Here is a 16,268-nt window from a genome sequence, read left to right as displayed (position 1 = left end):
AACACAGTAGACTTAAATTATATGCATTTATGGTGTAATTACTACATTTTCGTGTCAATCCATGTTCACATTTACTGCAAACAATGCGCTGTCACCTTAATTCAGTGCTTGCAGCGCAGCAATAGACACGGTGCGGAAACGATCTCTGCACTGCTGCAGTGCAGACGCACCGCTCCTGAACGCACTGCCGGGCCGCAGCTGTGTGCAGTGAACGCTTTAATCCGTTAACATGAGCGCGGAAAAAATATGCACCACGTATGCACTGCAAACGGAATAATGTGAACTTGGCATTATGCGTGTGCGCTGCGAGTGTGCATGAGCGTGTGGTCTCCAGGAGAGCGCTGAATGATTAAACGCTGGCAAGAATGAAAAAGTAATGCAATTTATAAACTTTAGTGACGATGTGACACTGCCTCGATTGTGCAAGTGACAATTCCTGTGTCAACTGGGCACGCTGCTCGCTTATAGACAAGACGCGATGTGTGGTGATTTGAAGACATTTGCATAATTTGAGAGAGAAAGAGAGCACGCGCGCGCGAGTGGTGACTCACTCACGCTGTTTGTGAAATTACGTCGGACGGAGACTGAGACGGTGCCTCTGCATGTCGTGCCAAACCTCTCACGGCAGCATCATCAGCTTGAGATCGGTTTTTGGAGATTGGCCTTTTTAGAGACCGCCGATCAAACATCTCAACTTGATTATCGGCCGATAGTGATCGGTAGCCGATCAATCGGAGCACCCCTAACCGAAACTACAAATCCATTCAGGTACCTGTATGAGGGCCGTCTAGACAGGATCTCTCTTCTTTTCTGCGAATCTGTCACACTGTCCACTGACTCCTGTGAATCATCACTCTCAGCAATGGTAGAAATCTAGCACAAAGACAACAAAAGAACACATGAATATCGATAGCAAAAAACCTCAGGTATTATTTCTAAACTATCAAGTCTTCTAGATTAGCAAACAGAGGAATATACATATTAAATTAAGGTTATTTAATCCACTGTGCATTCTGCATATAATTTTGGGTCTGCTAAGACAGACACAGAATTATGTAATGATTTTTTTCCCAGAAATGAACCATCAGGCCAGGCTTACTTGTACAGTTTGCACATGTGGGGATTGTATGACGGAGGGCTGGGCTGCCTGGATGACCCCATGAACTTGCACCGTTTGCCCATTGGGCAGCTGAACTAAGGTCACAGTGGGCGCAGTGGCTGATACCTGTGCTGCAGCCATGGAAACCTGCGTGGGGAGGCATAACAGGGTGAGACACAGAAACTGAACTAAGTTCTTGAACTAAGAACTGGACTGAATTAAAATATCAACCCACAACTACATGCATAATTAAAGTCAGCCTGACGTGCTTTGAAATGTGCTTTGAAAACATACGATCCAAGAAACTGACCTGCGCCAAGGTGGCTATCTGCTGAGCATCTGTCTCTGAGACTGCAGTGTTGCCCTGCTGGACATCTGCTCCTGCCTCCATGGTCATTACGATTGCCTGGAGATTTAATTTAAAAATCTTTTACTTTGGCAGATATACAAGATACTATAAATATACTATGAACATACAAAGTAGGCCACCAATGTCTCCTGACAAGGGAAATGGTATCTGAAACGGTGTGACCACAAAAACACCCTGCCCACAAATTGGGTTTGCCAGTTTCATTTTGAGTATTCAGTTGTGTAGCCTGAAGGGTTGTCCTATAAAGCATTTATGTATTTATAGGCATTACATTTTAACTGAATAAATTAATAATTAAATAAAATATTAATGTATATAATAAATAATACAATGCAATATATGATATACATTTTTTTGACATTATTAGAGGAGTGAAATGTTTGCATTTATATAGTCTAAATGTATTTACACGACAAGAATAGCCTATATATGGCATTGCAAAATTAATGTGAAAAATACTGATTACAATATGAATAGCATCAAAAGTAGCCACATGCGCTAACACATGTACGAGATATGCTTGATTTCTATGAACGAAATTCATTTTGATGGACCTATGTCTGTTTTGTAATGAGTAATAATGTTAGAACTGACATATTAAGCATCGTGCTCAACAAACCATGGTGACTCCATTTTGCCGCCTTTTTTACTTCCGTATACAGCTGTCAGTCAGATCTGAGCTTTGGTTTTTAAGGATTTATGGACGTAGTTAAAACAAAACACACATACACAAACAGGATGCCATCAAAATTACTTATTTTTTTATTTTTAAATGCCTATTTATGGCTATTTTTAGGTAAAGCAAAACAATGAATACAAGTGCTTGCATTTTCAGGCATGTTTCGACTTGTAAAATAGCGTTCCAGTTTAAATGAAGCAAGTATGCAACACAAAATCAGTGTTTTAGGGTGTACTTTGAAGAAAATAATACTCAAGAGCAATGCATTTCTCTCTGACTTTTTACCAATTAAAACCACAATGGATTACAGACATTTAGTGGTACAGAAAACCTCTGCATGGGCGAGAATGTAGTAAAGATCTTTAATGTAACGGAGAGCTTCGACTGCTCCATAAAGCAATGCTGGAGCCAAGAAAAAAAAATAATTTCATGAGCTGTATTTCCATCAAAAGGTGCCGTGGACGGGCGATCGCATTCATAACACTAGTACGCATCTCCTATCCTTTCCATAAACGCATGTACTTTGCAGAACCGTCGCGCTTTCCTCACTCGAATGCCTGACTGACTCATTGTCTGCAAGCAAGTCGGAGCTGTTGAGAAACATGCCCACCGCCGCCATGATCTCTTTGTTACAGACGGATCGAGCATTGCGACATGTCCACTAAAACGGCACGTGTATTATCTCTTTCCCCCACGAATGCGTCTCTTCTTACCCGACACAGACTCGCCTCGTCACTCCCAGGCCTCCGGAGCTCCACTTTTATTTAGTCCGACACGTAAGAGACCGCGTCAGGCTACACCTCCGTCGCGTCACCGAGGACAACAACACACAGAGAACGAGGGGGACGAGATACAGCCCTAATTCACGAACGACAGGATCCGAGGTGTATGCGGAACATGCCGAACTGCGCACGAAGATATACGAACAGTTGCCGAGCGAAGACGGATTCACACGAGCTCTCGCTCCACGTCTGAGCATGCGTCAAATCTCTGCGCTGTGATTGGCTGCCTTTCCTCGTAATAAATATGAATACATCAGTTCAAATGTACTAGAGCAGGAGTTTTAAATCTTTTACATGCAACGGACCCCCAAATATGATCATCCTCATGGGAGGGGGCCCCCATTCTACAAGTTAAAATGCAGCTATAAATTGTCATGTACAATATTAAAATATGTAAAATGTTATTTTGAAAATATTTAGTTTATATTAAAATACATACTATATTTTTTTCTACTCACTATAATACTGCACTATTATAAACATAATACAAATTATTATTACTTTATCTATGTATTTATTTATTTTATTCAAACAAATCTCATTTTAACGTAATCAATTAATAAATAAATAAATTAGACATGTATATAACAAATAATACAATGATATCAAATTCTTTTATTGACATTATTAGAGGAGTGAAATGTTTGCATTTATATAGTCTTAATGTATTTACACGACACGAATATATGGCATTGCAAAATCAATGTGAAAAAAAAAACAGATTACAATATGAATAGCATCAAAAGTAGCCACAGGCGCTAACACATGTTAAAATGCAGCTATATATTTTAATGTACAATATTAAATCTGCCAAATATATTTTTGGAAAATATTTAGTTTATATTAAGTTACATACTGTATATTTTTTCTACTCACTATAATACTGCACTGTTATAAATATAGTATAAATTATTATTATTACTTTATCAAATATGTATTTTATTTTATTTATTTTTAGTATTTATTTTTAATATAATTAATTTGTCAATTTTTATTATGTTAGTTTCATATTTGTTTATTTATTTATTTAAATATTTGTTAGTTATTTATTTTAATCGATTTATTTATTTTACTTCGCCCCTTGGGGATCAACGGGCCCCAATTTGAAAACCCCTGTACTGGAGGACTATGTTTTAAAGGCAAAGGGGACATAAATCCAATCCGTATATAGTTTGTGAGAACGACAGAGAGACCTCTGTTTTGCAATAGCTATGGGCGGTTCTTGTCAACATGAATGTTATGATTGGATAACTTGAGTGCAACGTCACGGCAATGTTCACCAATCAAAATTAAATAATCACTGCAGAAGGACACAAGTTTACCGCCTACTTGCCAAGAACCAGGAAATAGTCATGATATTTTGATAGGCGACCCGCACTTGATTTTAGTCTGTGATATACTTACTTTCTATTACTTTCGTGGTCGACGGAGTTTGTTGCAGTTATGGCATCGTTATTCAAGAAAAAGACCGTAGATGGTAAGTTTCTTGCTGTTGCTCTGAGGGCTTGTTTGTTTGGTCAGAACCGCCCAGCAACACTCTCACGTCAATCATCGACTGGTTTCGTTAATACTACAACTCTTTAACACTGTTAATTTGTTTAATACATGAAATCTCTTTTGAGATATTTTTGGGCATTCGAGATATTTTTGGTCCACTATGCTAACTAACACAGAAGTGTCTTTTATTCTGGAATGTGTTTGGACAACTGCAACCGAAAACATTTTGAATTTTCTTGATCTTAACTTGAGACTAACAGCTAGTACTTAAAATATCGGGTCAAAGATGGTCTATAAAACAAATTTAATCGTTTGTAAAATCAATGGGCCATTCCTGTAACTTTAAATGGTCTAAAATGACCTATTATTGAAGTAGTCCCCATACATTAATTTGTTATCTGACTCAGACATTTCAGCATTGATAATTTAAATGGTGATCAATAACTATATCTCCTCTCATAATACAGATGTTATTAAAGAACAGAACAAAGAGTTGCGGGGAACGCAGAGACAGATTGTAAGAGACCGGACAGCACTGGAAAAACAGGAAAAACAGCTGGTGAGATTCCCCACCCATCAAAGTGATGTGAATATGATGCCAAATGTTCCCCTTTCTCACCACTGATGTGTGTGAGATCACGAGGTTATGTCATTAATGTCACAGAGGGCCTTAGTGTGTCAAAAGTTTATGACTAACAGCTCGTGATTCTGTTTCGAGTTTAGATAAGGCCTGTTTGTGCCATTGTGACGGTGTATCTTTCAGAAGTTGCTGGTGGAAACTTTTATACTTTTCTTTTAGCCACCACCCTTCATACCATTCATACGCTCATACCAGTGTAAACATAACTATCATTGTACGCTGTTAAAATATCCTGGAAATTGTACGCTAAAAGCGGCAGATGAGGTTGCCAGAAATTCAAGTTTATAGGTATTGCAGAATGACATATTGGTGACTCTATATTTTACGACCATATATTTCATTAAAGGGTTACTCCACCCCAAAATGAAAATGTTGTCATTAATCACTTACCCACATGTCGTTCCAAACCCGTAAAAGCTTAGTTTGTCTTCGGACCACAATTTAAGATATTTTGGATGAAAACCGGGAGGCTTGTGACTGTCCCCTTGACTGCCAAGTAAATTACACTGTCAAGGTCCAGAAAAGTATGAAAGGCGTTGTCAGAATAGTCCATCTGCCATCAGTGGTTAAATCGTAAAGTTATGAAGCGACGAGAATACTTTTTGTATGCGAAGAAAACAAAAATAACGACTTTATTCAACTATTCGTCTCCTCTGTGTCTCTCCGCATCACCGTAGCACCATTTTGGAGAATATGAGCTGAACGCAGGCAGCGTACGCTCTTCTGTGTCAGCCACGCCACATGGATGTGTTTTCTACGTGTATTTATGCTTTGATTTGAATGAAAACAGCACATCCGTGCAGCGCGGCTGACACAGAAGAGCGTACGCTGCTTGCGTCCAGCGGATATTCTCCAAAATGGCGCTACGGTGAGGCGGAGAGACACAGAGGAGACGAATTGTTGAATAAAGCAGTGTTAATTTCGTTGACGAAACATTTTCGTCATAATTTTCGTCAACGACATTTTTTTCACCGACGATAACGAACTTAAACTCTTTTTAAATGACAAAAACTATGACGTAAATCTATTGACATTTTCGTCAACGAATAAAAACGAGACGAAAATGTTAGGGAGGGACGATTTGGGAAAAGATTCATTCAGAACAAATCTGCTGCGTGGTTCGGAGGTTTGATGCGTACACATGAACCGGCGGGACATAAGCGAACATACACTTGCTGCACGTCGCATAAAACGTTAAAAAATGTCAATATGTGGGAGTAAGAGAAGAGCAGACATATGGATAAATCTGACGACGCAAGAGAGAACTCAATTCGGTCCGGTTTTCTGAGCGCAGACACTGAAGCAAACACACACAGAAAGCGCGTCTCACAGCGCGCAAGTACTCTTTGTAGTACATGTCGCATGAACGGAGAATTACACACACAATGATGTAGAATTGTCCGTTTTGACGAGTATTCACGTAAACACAGTTGATTACGTCTTAAGTAAACGTAAACAGTAGGGAGAACGTGTATCAGTACATTGCATCCATTGCAACTGTGCATTCGGTTTTAAAGGGATAGCAGCCTAATTTAGTTGCTATTGTCTGAGTCATTGATGTTAATCAAACAACAAAAGAAAGCCAGAAAATCACGCACTGCTCTTGACTGAAAAACTTTAGGAGCCCTAAAGATTAATATAAATTTATTTATAGAAATAAATATGTCTGCTTGAAAGAATTAAGAATATGGTAAACAAGTTGCTGTAAAGAATGCATAATTAGCTATACTTTACTATATAACCATTGGTATTTAATTAAAAAGAAGACCATGTTCTTGTTCTTTATGAGAAGTGGTTTTATTTAATTTTAACATGTGTCTATCATGATAAAACCTTAAAATCAAACCTATATAATGAGTTTGGAAATTTTAGAGAAATGCTTAATAAATGCACTGTAACTAAACCCATTTGATTTTAGCCGACTAAATTTACTGTAGATTTAGTAGACTAAAATCGTATGATATTTAGTCGACTAAAACTAAAACAATTCAGATGACTAAAATATGACTAAAACTAAATGGTATTTTAGTCAAAAGACTATGACTAAAACTAAATCAAAATTTGCTGTCAAAATTAACACTGGAATAAAGTAGTTATTTTTGTTTTCTTCTCGTGCAAAAAGTATTCTCGTCGCTTCATAACATTACGGTTGAACCACTGATGGCAGATGGACTATTCTGATGATGTCTTTCATACTTTTCTGGACCTTGACAGTGTAATTTACTTGGCAGTCAAGGGGACAGTCACAATCTTCCCGGTTTTCATCCAAAATATCTTAAATTGTGTTCCGAAGACGAACGAAGCTTTTACGGGTTTGGAACAACATGTGGGTAAGTGATTAATGACAACATTTTCATTTTGGGGTGGAGTAACCCTTTAAGAGATTTAATTTTCATTAATGAATTAATCTACTTGAACAACCAAAATCTGCTTTTTACCTTTAAATGTACTGATAAACATACAGGTTATTATAAAGGTAAATTATAAAGCCATATGATGACTGAAGTTCATCGTAAGTGGCCATGTCCTTAAAACATGGCCAATACTCATATATTTATAGACGCTAAAACAATGCAATAAACATGAACTAAATAACAGAAAATTAAACAAAAATCACCCTAATGTGCATTGCTGATAACAAAATATTAATAAACCAAGTTATTCATATAAACTATTATATAATCATATATGAATAAATACATGTGACAGTTCTTTTTACAGTAAAATTAAATGTAATGTGACGTTAAACCATTTGCAGTTCACTATATTTGCAAGGTAACTTAGTTAACCAAACCAACTGTTTTTTTTTTTTCTTCTTACTGTAGCATTTTTATGGTGTGTGTGTGTGTGTGTGTGTGTGTGTGTGTATATATATATATATATATATATATATATTATTCTTGCACAAATGTAAAAAAAAAAAATCACATAGAATTACTTAAAAATCACATTGAAATCATCTCACATACACTAGGCCATTTCACTTTAATATTTTCTGTTCTCATCTGTGAAGCACTTTGAGCTGCATTTTATCTAATAAAAGTATTATACAAGTAAAACATAATCTTCTACTCTCACCAATAAGTCTCATTCTGGATAACTGTGTAATTCAATTCTAATGCCAGTAGGTCCATCACTAACTGTTTTCTACTATTTGCTTTCTTTATCACAGGAGATGGAAATCAAGAAAATGGCAAAGACCGGGAACAGAGATGCCTGTAAAGTCTTAGCCAAGCAACTTGTTCAAGTGAGGAAACAGAAAACACGTACATATGCCGTCAGCTCTAAGGTCACCTCCATGTCAACACAAACCAAGCTAATGAACTCCCAAATGAAGATGGCTGGTGCCATGGCTACAACCACCAAAGTAAGACCCTTCTGTCTTTTTAAACTCATGATAACGTTTATAAAAATTTGTCCCAAGCCCCATCAATTGTAGCTCAGTTCATTTTAGGCAATCCTGACAGTGATTTAAAGCTTAACTCTTAAGTTAGGTTGAATATTGTGTGAAACTGCTGTGATTTCACATTTAAGTAAATTGGGCCGTTCATTTTGTAGTCCTAAAAACCAAGGAGAATTAGCATTTTCGAGCCATGGTTTCCCTCTGGAATTTCTAATGGGTTTTTTGAGTTATGGTTTTGGATTTATGAGTAAAATGGGGACTGTGGTGAACATTACCGGAAGCAACTTTCCTATTTTGTTTGTGAAATTCTCTTTAATGTGAAAGGATCTTAAAGTAATTTTAACCTTACTCATAAATGGAAAACCACTTTTCACAAACCCCATTATAAATTCCCATGGGAAGTCATAGCTCGAAAATGCTAGTTTGTTTCCAGCTAGGGCTGCAAATTGACATTGTGCGCAACTTAACAGCTCTATTAATCATGTATGTTATGACCTGTGTGGTTTTGGTTTTATTCGAATTTGTACTAATTTGAGCGTATATGTTGGTCTATAAATGCATATCTGGCACAGTATAGTGGCATGTCGATACACAACCATTATTCTTTGCATAAGTAGCCTAAAGTGCAAAATTCTAAAATGGGCATGAATCAAACAGTGGCTCATTTGTTTGTGTCTCTGCCTTTCTCAAAACAACTTACAGACAATGCAAGCTGTCAACAAAAAGATGGATCCGAAGAAGACAATGCAGACCCTGCAGAACTTCCAGAAAGAGACCGCAAAGATGGACATGACAGAAGAGATGAGTAAGATGTTTTTATTTATTTATGTATTGTTATTGTGGGTTATTTTGTTAGTGGGTTTTATAAAATAATGTCATAAGAAGGAAGGAAGTGTTTTGGGCAACCTTTTTTTTTTTTTTTACCAAAGTGACTCCAATGAGGAATAGCTTGTTGTTTCCAAAATAAATGAGTGGAAAAAAAAAAGAGTAAATGAGTGCACACTAATATCATTGCTCCAAAATAATTTGTACACACTGCTGCCATTCAAAAGATTAGGGTCATTATGATTGAAAAGAAATTAATACTTTTCAGGAAGTATGTATTAAATTGATAAAACATGACAGTAAAGACTTCAAAAGTTTGGGATTGTTTAAATGGATTAATACGTTTATTCAGCAAGGATGCATTAGGTTGGTCAAAATGTAAAGACATTTATGTTACAAAAGATTTACATTTCAAACAAATCCTGTTCTTTTTAACTTTCTGTTCATCGAAAAATTCTGGGGAAATGTATCACGTTTCCACAAAAATATTAAGCAGCAAAAATTGATTTCAAAATTGATAATAATTAGAAATAGGGATGCACCGATACCACTTTTTTACAGAACTAGGCTAGTACCGATACTTATATATATATATATATATATATATATATATATAATTGGTATATATTATGGTAATTGCCGGTACAGAGTCTCTCTCTCTCTCTCTCTCTCTCTCTCTCTCTCTCTCTCTCTCGCTCTCTCTCTCCTTACTGTTAAGTATCTTGTGCATTGGTTTACTCGCTCGTTTTTGACATATCTGACCGAACTACAAACTTTCCAGTGATGTCTGTCAGAAAGGGATACTCTTTGCTTATCAGCTCGAGACCATCAGATATACAGGCATTAACATTATTTTAATTGCATACATATACCTCCTAGACATCCTTAATATTTAATAACTCCATTCTACTCTCTGTTGTTCTGTTGTCAGTGTTTCTTAGTCTGGATACAGCACTGTTCACATGCTGTGTGGTATTGGGGCATTTTAACAAGTAGCCTACGAGTACAGAATCGCAGTGTCTGGCCCGATATTGATACCAGTATTGGTATCGGTGCATCCCTAATTAGAAATGTTTCTTGAGCTGCAAATCAGCATATAATAGGATGATTTCTGAAGGGTCATGTGACACTGAAGACTGATAATTGCTGATGAAAAAGTAGCTTTACCATCACAGGAATAATAAGAATATTCCTAGGAATAAATTTAAATTTTAAAATAAATTCACACAGAAAACAGTTATTTTAAATAATAATAATAATAATATTTCACTGTATAAATACAGCCTTAGTGAGCATAAGAGACTCTCGTGAACGCAAAAAAATATATAAATAAATAATAATAATATTTTGTGCAGCAGCATAATACAAATTGTAGCTTTTTAACATTTTGGTTTCAGGTGCACCTTTTTTTTACAGTTTTCTGCACCTGTAGCCAACTTGAGTTGGATGTGTATACTGTTCCCATTGTTTCTGAACAAACCACAACATCATTTGATTGTAATGCTTGTTTTTTTAGACCTTTTTTGCTATGTTTCTGCCTGCTTACAGTGAATGACACACTGGATGAGATCTTTGAGGATTCTGGTGATGAGGAAGAATCTCAGGACATTGTGAATCAGGTGTTGGATGAAATTGGAATTGAGATCTCAGGAAAGGTAAGAACTGAAATATTATATGGGTATCAATCAAACCATGTTGAGGCACCAGATTCAATAAACAGACTTATTACTGTAGTGCATTAGTGTTGAAATCCATTTGTGTCCATTAAGGCTGCACAGTATATTGAGTTAAAAGAAAATGCATTGCAATATGATTTCAATGCATTAATCCATAGACTTTAAGGAGATGCAGAGAAAATACCTGGCATATGATTATGCATATGTGTATCATATGTGACAACTAGGCAGCAGTGATGCAGTGTGAAGCAGAGAACCTACAACTGAACCTACAAATGTTTTTGCATTCAAATAAGGCCAAAATGAGGAAGTACCTCGGTTGTGTGGGAGTATTTTTGGCTTTAAATGTGATGACCATGCCTAATCAGAAGTGGTTACAAAACCTGTAGACCACAGTGGCTATTCATGAAAATACACCAAACCTCTTTAGTCTGTCTGAGCACGAAAACCTTTTGAAAAAAAAAAAAGTCTGCATGCATGGTTAGCTCTAACCCTCTTCCCGGACAGCACCAAAGCAGCAATCCAGTGGTTCAGGTTTTGATCTAATTAAGCTGGCAACATTTAGATTGATATGTAACTATATTGAAAAAAGCAATATAAGAAAAGATCATGTTGAAAATGGAGTCAAAGCTCCAATCTCCCTGTAATTTAAATAAATAAGCCAATGTTTAAGACTTCATTTAGATTTTGCATTTGATTTACAGTAATCCTGGATAATGCGTTTTTCAGAACGTCACTTCAGTACAAGATTTGCTGTTGCTTTTGAAATTTGTTTTCTTTGACTGGAAAGAACGAGAGATATCAGTCTTGAACAGAAACTTTAATATAATTCAAATAGATTTGACCCACTAATCTTATATCACATCATATACGGCCATCAAATAATCCAACAAGTTTACCACATATCATGTTTTTTTTTTTTTTTATATATCGTGCAGCCATAATATTCATGTAACTATAAAATCCCTATCCACCAATGTCAGCAGAAAAATATACCACACAACAGTAAATTTCAGTAAGTAATATTTGCATACAAGTGTTAACACGTTTTTCATGTAAACTTTTTTTACTTTAAAATGCCTCTTAATTTGCATAAAGCCAGCCCCTATCTCCAATATAAGGGAATTCTGCACAATGTCATCTGTACAGCTATTTGTCACTCTTTGCAAATGTGTCCTTATGTTCTGCACTCTTCCCTGAGAGCACACGCAGCAAAATCTTTAAATAAAACACATTTGCTCATCCGCACAGCATGGATAAAACTTTTATTCCAGTGGTGAATGGGTTAAATACAGAAACTCTTGTTAGAATCACTGGAGCAGAACTCAGTAGGCTTGTGCTGAACAAAAACCCTGGTGATTTCTGTGGATTGAGTGGATTCTGGCTAACTTAAAAACCTCTGATTTGCATTCATGCGCTGTGAGTGGCTCAACTGCAAAAACATATATATAAATAGAAACCTTCACAGAGCACTCACACCGATATGCACCGCAATATTTAAAAGCAGCAGCCTCTGGGCAGGAACCAAATTGTCAGTACTGCAAAAAGACTATCATTCGTTTTGGTTAACATTTCAGTATTGACTTGGTGCCGAATTACTGGTACTTTTTAAACAACACTAAATTAAAGTGTGAACTTATTGATTCATCATCATTTCTGTGTGTGAACTTTTATATATTTTTAATTTTAGAGAATGAAATCCATAGAGAATTAACGTTTTCTGTACCCTACGGCCTATGCAGTGAAGTGTCGTGACTATTGAGTCTTGGATTGCAGACGCACTATCCATCACTTTGCATTTTTATCCGTAATGGATTTTTTGTTTCCCCTGCAGATGGCTCATGCCCCTTCAGCTGCCCGAAAGCAACCACGCGCCGCTACATCCAAAGCAGATGGGATATCAGATGAGGAGATTGAGAGACAGCTCAAAGCTCTTGGAGTGGACTAGTGCTCACACACACACACACCTGATTACTGCCTGGCAACAGGAGGCGACAGCAACACACAAACACGCATTAGAGTACGTTCATACCCAATACAAATACATAGACACAGATGCTGATAAATGGACGGTCCAAAAGCTTACATTCACAGTCACGGACCTGCCTACTCTGGGATAACGTGCCACAGATGGCAAATGCAAATTTTTTTTTTAATTATTTATTTATGACAATGAGAGAGATGACTATCGAAGTTGATTAGGACTCTTTCAGGTGAATCACTGTTTCATCTAGCAGTTAGAAGGACGAAAATAACAATAAAACGTTTGAATACACACGTCGTAAATGAATACATGCAATGCCTTCCAGACAAAGGCGGATGCGTTCCCCTGAAATCTACAACATCTGTCTCTTTGATCCATAACTCAGAAAATCACATTGGTGTAAACAAGTTTGACAGGAGAACTCTACCTCTAAACATAAGTGACAGGGCTGCGTCTTTAGTCTTGCCGCGTTTTGTCTTGTCCTCACAGTACCTTGCTATTCTCTCGGCGCATAACAAAACACTTATGTGAGTCACACCTTTAGTTTCTGTTCTCATCTTCGGTCCGTTTATGAATAGGAAATGATTTGGTTTGTCTTCTAGGTTCATTTTGGTTATTTTGAGTGCGCATATTTTATTCGGCTGCTTTTCAGGGGCGATGCCAAATCGTGAGAAGTGTGTTCCGGTTGAGCACATTATTTGAAGAGGGTTGCTCTCCTTCATTTCTCATGTGCCTGAGGTCTTGGGTTGACAGTGTGTGTGTTTTTTCTCTTGAGGCTGTGTAAGTGCATTGATCAAGTCTTCAGAGATGCTCGGAAGGTTCCTGTTAATCGTCAGTTGTGACCAAAGTAAGGGTTGTTATTGCAGCGCTCTGTGCTTGATCTTTGGAATTATCCACAGAAGTTGTATTTAGGCTGACGTTGCTTATGCACTGCAATATATCGTAAGGATGTAAATAATGTAGGCATGGAAAGTTGATTGTTTATTGCTAAATCCACAGCGAGGGTTTTGGAATATGGGTGAGGATTTTCCTTTTTAGAATTTGTTCACTGACAGGTATTGTTCAAATATAAGGGGATTGTATACCCCATTAACCATGAATAAAATTTTTAATGATATCTCAGTGGTTTGTTTTGTTTTTATAGACAAGTGGGAAATTGTTTAAGTATTCATTTACCACTAGAGGGCAGAGCCAAAACATGCTTAAATATTTACACTTCTTACCCATTTGAAAGAAATGTACACAACTGTTAAAAAAATTTGAGGACAGTTAGGGTTAGATTTTTTTTTTCTTATTTAAAACTAAATTGATACTTTTATTCAACAAAGATGCAAAAAAAAAAGATCAAAAGTGACAGTTAAATATTTAAAAAAATAATAATAATAATAAATAAATATATATATATATATATTTGTGTATTATAAAAATAGAGATTAGGTTTTTTACTGTACTTGGCAGTTTCATTATTAAGAGCAACATCTAGAGTCCTAAAACCCTGTTTGAACTCAAGAATGGGACGTGACTGTACACATGAAACTCATTCCTGCAGTCAGCATGCCAATTGCACGCTCCCTCAAAACTTGCGACATCTGTGGCATTGTGCTGTGTGATAAAACTGCACATTTTAGAGTGGCCTTCTATTGTGGCCAGCCTAAGGCACACCTGTGCAATAATCATGCTGTCTAATCAGCATCTTGACATGCCACACATGCTCACTAACACAGATTTAGACAGATTTGTGAACAATATTTGAGAGAAATAGGCCTTTTGTGTACATAGAAAAAGTCTTAGATCTTTGAGTTCAGCTCATGAAAAATGGGGGCAAAAACAAAAGTGTTGCATTTATAATTTTGTTCAGTGTATATATGTTTCCACAAAAATATTAAGCAGCACAACTGTTTGCATTATTATTTTATGATTAATGATTTATGATTTTTTATGATAAAAAATCTGATTTAGTAACAGATTTATTAATAAGATTATATTTTCATTAAGATTTTTTATTAGGAAGAAACGTTTGTGAGCAGCAAATCAGAGTATAATGACTTCATGTGACTGACGACTGGCTGCTAAAAATTCAGCTTTGTCATCACAGGAATAAATTAAATCTTAAAATATAAGGCCTATTACAATAGAAAAATGTTATTTTAAATAGTAATACAATTTCAGAATATTACTTAGTAATATAGTTTTTACAATATTTTAATCAAATGAATGCAGCCTTGATGAGCCAGAATTCTTTCATCATTTTTAATATTTTATATATATATATGTTAGGGGTGGAACGGTACACAGATGTCACTGTTCGGTACGTACCTCGGTTCGGGGGTCACGGTTCCATACATTTTCGGTACAACAGGAAAAAAAAAATCTACTATGCTCGGTTTCTTTTTTCAGTTCATTTTTGTGGCAGGCTTCATTTGTTCACAGAAAGGAAACTCGAATGGCAGAAAGCGACATCCTATTTGTTTTCTTTATTTTACAAAAGTACAGTGTTTTGTTTTCATTGTGAGTGTATACAAATAAAAGCAGACCTTTATATAGTGATGCATTATTAATAAGACAATAAGTGTTTAAAGTTGTTCGGTACGTACCTCGGTTCGGGGGTCACGGTTCCATACATTTTCGGTACAACAGGAAAAAAAAAATCTACTATGCTCGGTTTCTTTTCATTTATTTTGAACAGACAATAGTACAAATTAAAAAATTTTCCACCTAGATGTGAAAATACTAAATATTATTGCATTATGTTAAATATATATAATCTGCAGTACATATATACATACAAGGAATAAATTCTTGAAATAGATTTGATTTAGTTTACAGATAAACAAGGGAAAAAAACAGTGCGACATGTAACGTAGCATATATACGCTGAGTTTCAGTTCATTTTTGTGGCAGGCTTCATTTGTTCACAGAAAGGAAACTCGAATGGCAGAAAGCGAAATCCTATTTGTTTTCTTTGCGACACGCAACGTAGCCTATACATGCTGAGTTTCAGTTCATTTTTGTGACATGCTTAATTTGTTCACAGAAAGGAAACTCAAATGGCAGAAACCGACATCCTATTTGTTTTCTTTATTTTACAAAAGCACAATGTGTTGTTTTTATTGTGAGTGTACACAAATAAAAGCAGACCTTTATACAGTGATGCATTATTAATAAGACAATAAGTGTTTAAAGTTGATTCTGCTGGTATAAGGAAACAGTTGAAGTGATCACGCCGGCGCGTACGCGTACACACACACACACAAAACACATCAGTTCCAGCACTGAACTGACAGCAGTTGGTACTTTATCAAAATAAAATACA

The 16,268-nt window shown here is 36.2% G+C and overlaps 2 protein-coding genes across 2 annotated transcripts in view; one reads left to right on the top strand and one right to left on the bottom strand.

Annotated features, from left to right (window-relative positions):
• LOC107691602 (cyclic AMP-responsive element-binding protein 1-like) overlaps positions 1–3,070 on the bottom strand; it is a 19,159-nt gene extending 16,089 nt beyond the window's left edge. The window contains exons 1-4 of the mRNA XM_016490281.1: positions 2,862–3,070; positions 1,410–1,505; positions 1,100–1,246; positions 773–873 (exon numbers count right to left, since the gene is read on the bottom strand). Coding sequence (XP_016345767.1) covers positions 773–873; positions 1,100–1,246; positions 1,410–1,496 — 335 coding nt within the window. The 5' untranslated portion in view covers positions 1,497–1,505; positions 2,862–3,070. The remainder of the gene's footprint in view (positions 1–772; positions 874–1,099; positions 1,247–1,409; positions 1,506–2,861) is intronic.
• Positions 3,071–4,233: 1,163 nt separating this feature from the next.
• chmp2bb (charged multivesicular body protein 2Bb) lies at positions 4,234–14,072 on the top strand. Its single transcript, XM_016490280.1, has 6 exons — positions 4,234–4,407; positions 4,895–4,986; positions 8,240–8,434; positions 9,173–9,275; positions 10,844–10,950; positions 12,806–14,072. Exons 1-6 carry the CDS (start codon positions 4,374–4,376, stop codon positions 12,917–12,919), a joined length of 645 nt encoding a protein of 214 aa, XP_016345766.1. The 5' UTR covers positions 4,234–4,373; the 3' UTR covers positions 12,920–14,072.
• The last annotated feature ends 2,196 nt before the right edge of the window (positions 14,073–16,268 follow it).

Source organism: Sinocyclocheilus anshuiensis, unplaced genomic scaffold (genome assembly GCF_001515605.1).
Source record: "Sinocyclocheilus anshuiensis isolate Anshui unplaced genomic scaffold, SAMN03320099.WGS_v1.1 scaffold442, whole genome shotgun sequence".
Classification (NCBI taxonomy): Eukaryota; Metazoa; Chordata; class Actinopteri; order Cypriniformes; family Cyprinidae; genus Sinocyclocheilus; species Sinocyclocheilus anshuiensis.
Note: the sequence above shows the minus strand (reverse complement) of the source record. Positions and strands in the feature narration are given on the sequence as shown.